This window comes from Alligator sinensis, unplaced genomic scaffold (genome assembly GCF_000455745.1).
Source record: "Alligator sinensis unplaced genomic scaffold, ASM45574v1 scaffold264_1, whole genome shotgun sequence".
NCBI lineage: Eukaryota > Metazoa > Chordata > Crocodylia > Alligatoridae > Alligator > Alligator sinensis.
The window spans coordinates 667,809-680,727 of NW_005841831.1; the positions used below are offsets into that span (position 1 = coordinate 667,809).

The following is a 12,919-nucleotide window of genomic DNA, read 5'->3' on the forward strand; positions in this document are numbered from 1 at the left end:
CACTGTTGGTGCACCACTGGCGCTGCCTTTGCTGTGGTACTGAGGCAGATAGGATAGGCAGATTCAAAAGGGGACTACACAAATCCATGTATGACTCATTATGACAGTTCTTGTGTTCTTTGTACAAGTTTGAAATGTACATAATGAAGGCTGGACTGCCTAGCACAAATGCGTGTGACTGATCCCCTGCGAGGCCAGGAGCGCAGGAGATCTAAAGACAAGGAATTCAGGAATTTCTGCATGAACCTGGAACTCATCCTGCATTTTCCATTTCATTTTTGCAGACTAAGAAGGGAAAATCCTATATGTCTCAAAGGGATCTCAGCATCATTCTGCTCAATGGGCAGTGCCTAGAGGTCAAATGTGACATCAAGTCTAAGGCAAGAGATATCTTCAGTATGGTCATGGCATATACAAATCTACCGGAACACTTCTACTTCGGCTTAGCTTACTTGAAAGGTACCAGGACATATCTAATTACTACATGACCTCTTGTGACTGTACGGTGGTGGTAGGTGGTGGTATAACCCTTTGAGATTCTCAGATGGAATGCAGTTTTGAGGCTCTGTTTCAAGCAGTAGTAAGCCACATTAATACAAATCATGCTGTACAGATATGAAGTAGGTCTACACTAGAGCTCTGTACCAGTACAACTATACCAGTGACTGATATCCTCGTGTAGACAAGGCCTTAGGCACGGCCTCGTGTTAGAACAATGTAGAGCCACATTACTGCAGCTGGAGTTACAGGAAGGCTGTGTTTCTGGCAGGCCAAATGATATCCCAAGCTTTTAAATGTGGAGAAGAAGTGTGATCCCAGCTTCTCCCCTTTAAAAGGCCATTCTTGCTCCCTGGTCTGTTTGATGTAGCTAGCAACCATAAGGCATGACTGATAGTGGTTCTTGTGCTCAAAGCACAAAGACTGCAATTGTGTGCAGTGCATTAATCCCTTTATGATCTCCCTACCTCTTGAGCACTCACATAAGGGGTAAGCTCAATGTAGCATCATACTGGCTGTACAGAGATTTTTCCTGCCTATTTTCAAGATTGAATTAGCATTAAATATTCTGTGCCTAGAAAAAGAGCTCTCAAAAATGTGATCTGTTGTCAACTGGGCCTTTTCTTGCCCTTTCTGGACTTTGAGTTATTGAATAGTCTCCTTCTGCTTAACTCATCACAGAAACTGAACTTCTGATTTCAGGTAAAGAGTTTTTCTTTCTGGATGATGAGACCAAGATCTACAAAACGGCTCCAGAAGGCTGGAATGACCAACCCAAGAGAAAAACTTCTATCATTAACTTCACTCTCTTTCTGAGGATAAAATTCTTTGTCAGCCACTTTAGTGTTATCCAGTAAGTGCTATGGTTCTGTCTACCACCAGAGAGGAAGGTGGTATATACTGTATTTACCCAAATCTAACCACTTGAATTTAGGATGGCCACCAATAATTAGATTCTATATATGGAAAAATTATAAATTAGTTCAATTTTCTGGGTATAGAATCTAATTATTGGAGGGATGTCTTAAATTCCCCCTCCTTCCCACTGCTACAGCAGAAAACCAGTAGTTTGGGGGGGGTGTCAGGTGACCCCCTTGCCTTCTGCCTGCCACTTCTCTCCCCTGCAGCCTTCCTGCCCTTTTGCCACTTGCACTCACCTACAGGCTCTGCCTCTCCCTCCACTCCCCACAATCTGTGCTCCTTCCCACCTATTCCTCAAAGTCTCTACCTTCCCTCAACCCACTCTTCACAATCTCTGCCCCTTCCCTCCCACTCCCCACTGTTTCTTCCCTTCCCTCTGCCCCTTACTCTCAGATGCTGCTTGGACTCTACTCTCCTGGGGCCATTGGAACAGCCACTCAGCAGTTTCTGTACTGTTGATTGTTTGGGCAGGGTATGGAGTTTTCCTGTGCTTAGTACTCAGGAGAGAGTCCAGCCCGAGCCAGAGCTGAGCTATGCCTGACAGTAAGCAGGGGGAAGGAAGAAGCAGGGGCAGAAGCTGCAGACGGCAAATGCAGGGGAGGGGGCAGGCGGCTGTTGTGGGTCTTAGTCTGACTCTGACCCATGTTCAGGGCCACCCTTTATGTGCAAATCTAAGATAAGGGGCTTTTCCCTCTGTGCTGTTTCGGACAAACCTCATCTTAGATTTGAGTAAATATGGTAAATTGAGATTTCAAATCTCTTATCTCATTCTTAACCTTTCATGTATTCCAGGCACAGTCTGACACAGCATCAGTTCTACCTGCAGCTTCGTAAAGATATTCTGGATGAGCGATTGTACTGCAATGATGAGATTATCCTGCAGCTAGGTGCTTTAGCATTACAGGCAGAATTTGGAAATTATTCTCCTGAGGTACAGTAAATATACAGTGAGGTACATAGCTATTCTTACAGGTCCCACCACCAGGTCAGGAAGCTTTCAGTTCCTTACAGTTAAGTTGAGAGTTAAATGGCACCTACATTTTATGTCTGCAAATATCTCTTAGTAGAGCAAGCAAGCCCACTAAGGTTCACATTTCAGATTCAGACTAGATAATCTGAAAGTATGCTGGGGTGTAAAGCACTCTTGTACCTGTCAATTTTGGCTGGAAATCTCACAAAGTGGTCCTCTTGTGAGACTCTTCATCTTTCTTACCTGTGTAGGTATCCAGGAATCTTGAATTCTATAGTACGGTATTTTCAGCCATGTATGCAACTCAGGAATATGGAGGGGCTTGGAAAAAGTGAAGGGAACATTTCTGAATCCACAAAGACTCTTTGTTTGGGTTTGTAGAAACAGGCAAATATTTGGGGGTGATCTTATTTCTGAACTTGATCTCCAATGCATAAATTGAAATAAATGATGGTTTTTCCTCTACAAAAGTAGCTATAAAGGCCATGTCTTCAGTAGGTGTGTCTACTGAGACACTGACTGCGCAGTAGCCTAATAATACTGCACAGTAATGCATCACAGTACAGACAGTGCTAGTACACTACTGCAGGGGTTTTCAACCATTTTTGAGCAGCGTACCCCTGGTGGCTGGTCCAGGAGCAGGTCGGGCTGGATAGCAGCAGCTGGTTGCAGAGCTGGAGGGGGAGAGCGGTTTGGCAGCCACACATAGAGCGGTGCCACAGGGTGATGGATGGTGGCCGTGGTGGCTGCATGCAGGCTTCTTCCTCAGCATCCAGCTGACTGGGTGTCGCCTGCTCAGCCCGCAGAGGGGTGCCACTGCCCTCGCTCTGCCCCAGCCCTGCTCCTGTGAGGCGGCGGTGCAGGGTGGCGGCAGTGCAGGGTGGCGATGCTCTGTCCCTGTACGGGAGGTGTACAGAATGGGGCTGGTTTTATTAATACAACTTGAGGCCCAGCTAATGCACGGCTACTGGTGCTCCAAGAAGAATAAATTTGGAGCCCCTTTACTGTAAATGAGCTGGCACCCAAAAGCAGGCCTATAGGGAGTGCTGCACATTTGTACAGTGGATCTGAAAAGCTTTTCTTTTCATTCTCCCAGGAGGAAATCAGCCTTCATTTGTCTTCTTCCAGCTGAATGCCTTGGAGTGTCTCTATTGCTCTTATTGGCTCCACACCCTGTCCCCTCTAATGCACCCCCAGGAATAAAAGCCAACTTGTTGCCTCACAGTCTTCACATTCTAGATCAACACTTTACATTCAACAGCTCTTTAACTTCGGCGCAAACCATATTTTCAATCCTACTGCCTGTGGAACCAACCATTTTCATTCTCGTTTCTCTCCTTCCTTTCTGAAGATGCATGGGAAGAACTATTTTCGTGCAGAAGACTACATCCCTGCAAGCCGAATAGAGAAAATGACCCTGGTGTATGTACAGCGAGAACTTGCTAAACTGCATCATATGACCTGCTCCCTCTTTGAAGATGAAGCTGAACTAGAGTTTCTAAGGGTATCCTATGAAATAGCAAATTTTATTTATTTATTTATTTATTTATTTTAGTAGTGGAAGGTCCTTGTCTGTTTACCCATCACCTATCATTTTCTTATTGCCCATCTGATACCACAACAAGGGCAACAGAATGACAGAATAATGGAACTATGATGCTTTCGGGATGAGACTATCCCTGTAGTTTAGGAATATCAGTCTTTCAAAAGATATTGGCATAGACAAAACAATCATTGCAAAACTAGGACATTTAGAGTTCAAGAGAGCTGACAGGAAGTTAGAAGAAAAGTCAGCACCTTGCTGGGATCATTTGATCTCAGCAGTATTCCTGCCCAGAGCAGGGGGGTTGGACTTGATGATCTTTCGATGTCCCTTCCAGCCCTTCATTTCTATGATTAGGGCTGAAGAGCAAGCCATATGAGGAAAGGCAGCCTAGAAAAGAGAAGACTTCAGGGGGATTTGGTGGCAGCTTACAAATATATCGGGAGAGCATCAGGGGCTATACGAACAACTATTCACCAAAGTGCCCCAGGGGGAGACCAGTCATAAACTCCAAGAAGAAGGTTTCAGACTGGATATAAGGAAAAACTTTTTCATGGTTCATGTGACCAGACTCTGGAATAGACTCCCAGCAGGGGTGGTGCAAGCACCTACCCTGGAGATCTTCAAAAGGAGACTGGATGCACACCTTGCTGGGGTTATTTGACCCCAGCAGTCTTTCCTGCCCAGAGCAGGGGGGTTGGACCTGATGATCTCACAAGCTCCCTTTCAGCCCTAAACTTCTGTGAATCTGTGATTCTATGAAGAACTCAACAGTAAGGTACCTAAACAACCCTTAAAGCTGCTAGTACACCCTCCTACCCTCTCCCCTCCCACTGTTCTTTCTTCTTGGTTGCATATTGAAAATACTGTGAGGAATATTGGTCTTCTAATTTTGCTTCTTACCTGAACCTGATATTAAGCATGATGCTCAGTCACTAAATTAACCCTTGTTTCTTTCCCATAAATGTTCTTCTTTTACAATGAGAGCCAACCCGGTTTGATCATGGATCCACCATAATCCTTCTGGAACATGGGAGAATTTGAGTAACTTTTGTGTTTACAGCTTAATTAAGTAAATACCAGTGCTGGACACTAGGGGCCAGATTCTGTTACTGCCATTAGGTATGCAAGGGCCTTGTTACATGGAGCTCCTGGAGCTCTTAGGCCTGGATTGTCTGCACATTAACACCTGAAACTAATTTTAAGCAATCCTTAGGTGGGTCAGTTACACCGCTCCAGGGCAGGATTATTTCTAATCTGTGTTACCCAGCCCCTGTTGCACTAAAGTGAAGCCATTCTAGGCTACACCTTAGTGCAAACACCCCACCTGCCCCCTCCCTCACTGGCCAGGATTGGACCTACTGCCCACCCCCCTCCCCAGCATCCCTGCTCACTCCCTGCTTCCCCCCTGCTGTCTGTCCTGGAAGAACAGGCAGGGAAGGGTTAACCTGCCTGCCCGGATGCTTCCCCTGTTGCTCTCTGAGCCCGCTCAGCCCTGAGAAGAGCAGCAGCCTGGCAATGGCGGCTGGGCAGGCAGGTTAATCCTTCCTTGCCTGCTCCCTTGGGACAGACAGCATGGGCAGCTACAGGTAGGTGAGGGGGTGGAAGGGGGGGAACCCCGGGGGCCACGGGAAGTGGGGGAGCCCTGGGGGGCAAGAGGCAGGGAGGAAGCCCGCAGTGGGAGGGGATTCTATTTTCTCCTTGCTCAAATTCGTTTTAGTCTTTTTGCTACAGTGTGCCAATAACATGGATTATTTTTTGAGCTGGGCCCTATATTTAGGATGTCAGATTTCAGGGCATTCTTATTTTATTAACTGGAAAGTTAGCAGAAAAATTCTGCTGTAGGCCTAACCAATGGGACACAGTGGCAGAGAAACAGGCAGATCAGTCTGAGCCCTGCTCTAAATGTATGCCAAAGCCACTCTCAGATGACCCAGTTATAAATGGATATCTGATAATTTAGGCTGGCAGTTCAAAGTGACTAAATTATGCTGGCCACATTGCATCCTTTGCTTGTCATTGACTACAGAAAAAAGCATGGTTTAATTGTGCTAGCCTAATGAAGTATTAGATTTGGGCAGACCTTTGACCTTGACTGTACACTGAACCTATGAAGTTTGAGGCTGATCTTCTGAAATTGTGCGGATTTTAGAGGAGGGACCAACTTTGGGCATATAATAAAATTGCAATTTAGCCATGGAGTGGGTACTGCTGCTCTGGAAACTTGGACCACACATTATGTTATATAAATAATTTATACAAGCATGATACATAGTTTAAGTATGTTACAGACAACATGGCATGTCTTGTAGATAGTTTTAACAACATCAGTAGAAGGTATTCCACATTGTTATAAAACATGGATATAAACAACCTATGAGCTTTTGGATTCCATAGCAACTGATCAGTCATTATTAAATATCTATTATTCATTTGTTAAACATTTAAAATTATTTCTGAATTCTAAGTGTGAAGAATGAGTTATCTAAAATGTCTTACTTGACCTATTTATTTAGTGGAGATCCATTTTCTAAGATGGCTGTTTTGTTGGGTGTCAGTTACCTTTGTAATTTCTGTTTCCTCATCTTAACATGAAACATCTAGGATCAGGGAGTATCTGCACATCACTATCTATTTTGTTCCAGTTACACATGCTTTTATTTATGTCATCATTTCAGTCCAGTTGCTGCTTAATTGTGTTAGTGGAATTGTTGCAACAGACTGGGGTGTAGAGTCCTATCATGCATGGCAAATCAAATGAAGAAAAGCATCTTTGTTAGCCTCTCTTTCAATGAACAAATCTATAGAAACAAGAACACACCGTGTTCATGAAAAAGGACATCCATGAAGCAAGGAAAAATCAAATTCTTCCTTTCAAATATGAAAGGAGTTTTGATGTCACAACCAGGATTTGGCTAGTAGTTCCAGGTGCTTCAAGTTTGGTGTTCACTTGAGAAACTTTAACAAGGCCTGATTCTCAGAGGGCAGGTCCTGAACACTTTCTAAAAACCAGGTTCCTTTAAAGTGATTTCATTTGGTCACTCCCAAATCTTTTGGTCATTTTTTAAAAACTTAGCTTAAGGCCCTGGATAACCTCTGAGGGACAATGAATTAGGTAAGGCACTCAGCCTTATTTTGATCTGCAACTCACAGAATGACTGAAAAATCATCCCCTGTATCTCACAAACCTCTGAAGGACAAAGATTTGGGTCAGAAAATAATTTTTTGACATACTGGGTAGAATTCTGCTTTCCTTTGTGTGTCATAAGTGCTACAAATGCCATTTACACACAGATAATGATTCTATTACCCCTGCAAAGTAGACACAAAAGTGTGTACATATAGGGTGAACATGCATAGTAGACTACACACTGGCTGGACACATATGCAGCTATGTATGTGTGCCCATTCTGGGCCAAGAGAGGATGATATATGAGGTCAGGAGGCTTTGTGATACAGCGAGATGGCTGCTTGCTTTGCAATGAAGGTCACCCTGGATTTTAGCTTGGACCCTTGCTCCCAATGGGATGAAAATTTCCCCACTGTATATCCAATTGTTATTAAATACAAGGGATGATGCCTGACCTGTGGCCTGATGGTTCCCAGCTGGAAAGTCATAGAAGCACAGCTGCAAACCCCCTGTAAGTGATGGAGACCTAGAACTTGGTGAGTGCCTTAAGCCATTGAGCAAAAACATGGGAGGACCTTTCCCTTCCCTTTTTTCCAGGACTTTTTCTTGGATGCACAAATGTAGTCATGTAAGTACCTGACCAGTGCCTCGCTCTATGCATGCTGCCTTAAACAGCCACAGTTTAAAGCGAGGGCCAAAAATGGCCAGGTAGATATCTAGAAAACTTAGTTTTAGATGCGCAGAGGGAAATATAATTCCACCCATTGTCACTAAATGGTAAGGGTTGTAAGGTAGAGTTGCTGAGTGGGGAGCTATCTACAATGAATGGGCTATAATAGGTACTTCTCACTCCCTTCTCCAGCCTGCACACATCCCAGGCAGAAGAGCACTCCTACTAGGGTCTGAGAGGCAAAGTGTCTCTTCTGTTTCTTGAAGCACTGCTCTCCCCTCTCTTTAAGCTGAATGTTGTGCCTGAAGGGAATGGGACTGAACAGTCACTGGCAATCAGGTGGCATCTTAGCAGGGAACCAAATTCCCCCTCATAAGCTGCTGTAATGTTTAGACTTGAGCTCTAATTATAATTTAGCAAAACTCATAGCTGAAACCCGCAGACAGCCAAATAACGTGTAATGTGTGTTTTTATTAGAGAGATTAAGGAATGTGGGTCAGTACCTCAGAGTGCTTGTTGAAGGCAGAGAGCTATTGTGTTCTAGAAGGTAACATTTCCAGGGATTTTTTATAACCGCATATGCATCTAATACTTTTGATGCCAAAGTTTTAGCAATATCAGTTTATTTGCTGTGTGTTAGATTGTTTGGGTTTGAGCATGGGAACAAAAGCATACAGCTAAAGATAGGAAGGAACATGTTAACATTCATGAAGTAGCACCAACTTCAAGCAGATGTCTACTCCACAAATTTATATGGTCTTAAGAGGCAGTAATACTGAGAAATTGTGTGTCACTATAACATTTGCAGCACAATACAGACAAATATTCCTCTCAGCTTTCCCTGTGAACTGGATTGGAAAGTGCTATTCCTAGTGAGAAACCAAGTCATAAAGCAGTGCAATGATTTGCCAGGGTCAGAAGTTGGCTTAGCGGAAGAGCAGGGGTTAGAATTTTGGGAGGGTTTCCAATGTCTCTCAGTGGGAAAGAAGTCTTCTGCTACCTATCTCTCTTCTGGCAGTCTACATATTTTCCCACTTGATTTTGTTCCTTTCCGGTCATGTGCTAGGATAGGAGGATTGGGCTCTATGCAATACACATTATACATAGTGCTGTGTAAACTCACCACCTCTCTCTCTGCAAAGGTGACTCAGCAGCTCCCTGAATATGGCGTGCTATTCCATCATGTGTTCCAAGAGAAGAAGGCAGCAGGAGTTGATACTGTCCTGGGAATCTGTGCCAAAGGCATCATTGTGTATGATGTGAAAAACCACACAAGAATTGCCGTCTTAAGGTTCCAGTGGCAGGAAATGGAGAGGATTTCAGCTCATGTGAGTGGGAACCAAGAGAACCCTTTGCTTTCCATTTGGTTTTATAGCCATTCAGACTGAATTTGATAAACGCATCTAATTCAGGGTTACCATTAGAATTCTTGTGCACTGACTCGGCTATATTTGGGACTGCAGTCCCCTTCTGCTTGGATCAGAAATATGTCAGCCATTCATCACTCAGCCCTCTTCTCTCTTCTCATCACTAGCTTGCCTGCCTCAAGGTACTTGCATCCTATTGGTTAAAATGTTATGAGTGTTATGTTAACATTCAGAGGTCCAAGTCTTGTCAGTTCCAATGAAATCAGTGTCCAGAGCACATTGATTTCAATGAAGGGCATATATGTTCTAAATACGTATGCCAGACATCTGATTCATTACTATCAACTTTGTGAAGGGAATCACCGCATGTACAATGCATGCATGTATCTGGAAAAATGAGCACAGTTATATAGGGGAGCTTTATATTCGTCAGAAAATGTCCTTTTTGGAATATAAACCAACATGTGCCTTTGTGTTCTCTCTAGAGAAAAAAGTTCATGATTGAAAGCAGTTTCAAAAAACACAAGTTCATCACTGACACGGCAAAGACCTGTAAATATTTGCTGCACCTCTGCTCTGCTCAGCACAAATTTAATGCACGGATGAGTTCCTTTCATCTTCGGCAAGCTTCATCAGGTGAGCTAGGAACATACCTTCCCTCACACAACCAATCATGTGAGGCACAAAGGAAGCTAAAGGAAATGAAATATGCTGTAGGTTTACCACGTGGTGGCCATGTCTACATGAAATGCTGACTGTGCAGTCACTTAGTACTTGTATAAATAAGGACTAAATGACTGCACAGTAACCCGAGTTACTGCGCAGTGTGCAGTAGTGTTGATGAAGGTCTTTTTTGTGACACTGACTGTGCAGGAGCCCAGAACTACTGCACAGTAGTGTCACATCACAGGTTTTGCCACACAACGCTACTGTGCAGTGATATCAGGCTCCTGCGCAGTCAGCATCTCATGTAGATGTGGCTGGTTCTTCTATATCCTCTCTCACAGGTGCTCTTATACAATTGTTTAATCTCACTGTGATTCAGCTTACAATCTATAAAATAGGGAGAATAATATTTCTCTTCCTGAAGGAGTCTTAATTAAAGTCTGTAAGGTGTTTTGGTAATCAGTGGCGTACAGCTAAATAAATAGGAAAACAGTTTTATTACACAGTGCTGCAGTAACCTTGTTGGTGGTTTTGGGGGTCAACTGATCAGATCTATTGCTGGTGGAAAGCACAGATCTATTCCACTGAATGTGTGGCTTACTGTGTCCAACAGTGTTGGGCTGGATTTAATCTCTGAACCAAGAAAGCCTAATAAATGGTTCTGTAGCAACTGAAAATAAGAGATGACCCGCAAACAAAAATCCAAGAGTCCTTGGCAGAGCTAGGAATAGAACCAGGCGTCCTGACTTTCAAGTCAGCATTCTGCCCCTTAGATCATCCTGTCCCCACCTCTTGTGGAAATGCTGATTCTTGGGCAATGGTTAGCATTTTGAACATTCTTTTACAGGAAACAATTTTTTTGCCCCTAGCATGAAATCCTTACACAAAGGTGCTAGCAGTAAAAACAAGGCTTATGCTTGTCAACCACTTATTTTATTGAGGTTCTTTCTATTCTTAATTTAACTCCATGCAACAGAGATCTAGCATATAAGTAAGCCTCAAGAACAGACTGTTTGGTTTGTTGGGCAACATGTACTTGCAATAATATTTTAGAATGAAAACTGTTATAATCAAGATGTAAGAGAGCAAAATGAATTAGGAGGCAGTATAATTATAACACAAGTCTTAGTTACAAGTGCCTCATACCACAGAAACTGTTATGGCTTGTGCCAGCCATTAGCTTGAGGGAGTGACTGCAGGTTGTGGGATTCAGTACTGGTGTGTCATTCTGGTCTAAGGGAATGGTTCCTTTAAGGCAGTTGGCAGGAACCCTTACTGACAATTTAACCATATTAACTACCGGCATAATTCTTTCCTTGGCATTTTCATACTAGTGGAATCCCTTATGCACAAATCAATAAGAATGCTCCCTGGTTCAGAAGTATAAGTCAAAATCTCCACAAACTTGCTGGCAACCTCCTACTTAGCTATCACCATGGTAACTCTTAGGTTGTGCTAATAACGTGGCCAGCAAACCCTTTAGATACTTTAAAATGTCTCTGTCCAAATCCATTAAGTTTAAGGGGCTTAGTTGTAATGAAATTAAAAAGTACTATTCCAGAGGGCTACATTCAGAATAATATCTAATAGGAAGAGAACTCTGGAAGAGATGCTCATGCATGTTAAGTAGGACAGGTAATCCTTATTAGTTTTTAGCTCCCCTACCTTGCAAGCCCCTTTCTTGTGGCAGCAGAGCTCTTGTTTTGCTTTTATATGGGCACATCCACATGTGCAAATAATGCATATGAATTTTCTTCCCTGAAAATTTAGGTGTAATAAAGTGCTCTGGGGCTACATGTTCGCCTCTCAGGACCAAATTGCTCCTGACAGGAGCAGCTGAGTCCAGGGATGCTGCTGCCTTGTTCTGCCCCCCTGCAGCAACCAGGGCGAGCTCCAGGCCCCCTCCCCAGGTGCCAGCCCTGGGGCTGGCAGGGGGTACAGGGGCTGGTCCCGATTCCCATGTGGCCAGGAGAGCTGTCCTCACTCAGCAGGGATGCTGCCTGTCAGCCACATGGAGATCCGAATCCCTATACGACTGGCGGGCAGCGTCCCCACTGAGCAGGGACAGCTCTCTTGGTCACATGCATTGGGTCCTGACCTGATTTCCATGTGGGTGGGATGCAGCAGTCATTGCTGCTGGGAGAGCACTACCGGCCCATGGGGATCAGGATGGGTCCTGATCCCCACGTGGAGGGGAGACAGCTGTCCCTGCAGCTGGCATATCTCCCCGCAGCATCAGGACTTAGCCAGTCAGCAGCAGGACCCCTGCTGCCTGAGCTGACTGGGAGCAAATTGCTCTCAATCAGCATCTACATGGGTACTACTACACAGTAGCTAATGTGCCATTAATCTAGTATTTAATTTGTATTTCCTGGTACTAGCAAACAGTGAGTTAGCATAATTTACTGCACAACAAGTCCCACGCATGTATAGATGGTGTTGCTTTACTGTGCATTAGATTAGTCCTAATTGCCAGCCTCTCCCCAAAGTATTCCTACCTGGTGAGCAAAAACCTGAACAGATTAACATTGACTCAGTTAGCTTTAGTTTATCCAAGGACCTTCCATGGGATAGAGTTGCAGATTCTTTTCTTTCAGTCCACAATATATAATAGTCTAAAAAGAATTGGTAGTTTAACTTGGAAGTGGAAAATTACAGGTTATGTACTGTCTTAATATAGCCCTTACTTCACTTGCACAAAATGCTCAGGGCTAAGACTCGGCTTCTTGCTTCCTCTCTGAGTTGTAGAAGGATTATCGGAAGTGCTCAGATCTCCTTAGATACATGTGTATTGGACTAGTGATTTATGAAACAAATGAGGGTTCTCTGGTTACAGTCAATTCAGTCCTCTAGAGACAGAATTTTTCCATTTGAGTTCCGCTTCCTGATCTTAAACTGCACGTTTCTGGGAGCATCTACACGAGACGCTACTGTGCAGTAGCAACGAGCTATTGCGCAGTAGCTTGTGGCTACCATGCAGTAGCATTGCTGGGCACTAACTGTGATGCGACACTACTCTGCAGTAGTAATGAGATACTGTGCAGTAGCAACGAGCTATTGCGCAGTAGCTTGTGGCTACCATGCAGTAGCATTGCTGGGCACTAACTGTGATGCGACACTACTCTGCAGTAGTAATGAGATACTGTGCAGTAGC

The 12,919-nt window shown here is 44.0% G+C and overlaps 1 protein-coding gene across 2 annotated transcripts in view; it reads left to right on the forward strand.

Annotated features, from left to right (window-relative positions):
• The window catches only part of LOC102370105 (tyrosine-protein phosphatase non-receptor type 20), a 136,096-nt gene that overhangs the window by 41,171 nt on the left and 82,006 nt on the right, over window positions 1-12,919 (forward strand). For both annotated transcript variants that reach the window (XM_025213588.1, XM_025213547.1), the window contains 6 exons: window positions 285-459; window positions 1,201-1,351; window positions 2,212-2,350; window positions 3,741-3,893; window positions 8,875-9,060; window positions 9,585-9,735. In XM_025213588.1, coding sequence (XP_025069373.1) covers window positions 285-459; window positions 1,201-1,351; window positions 2,212-2,350; window positions 3,741-3,893; window positions 8,875-9,060; window positions 9,585-9,735 — 955 coding nt within the window. The remainder of the gene's footprint in view (window positions 1-284; window positions 460-1,200; window positions 1,352-2,211; window positions 2,351-3,740; window positions 3,894-8,874; window positions 9,061-9,584; window positions 9,736-12,919) is intronic.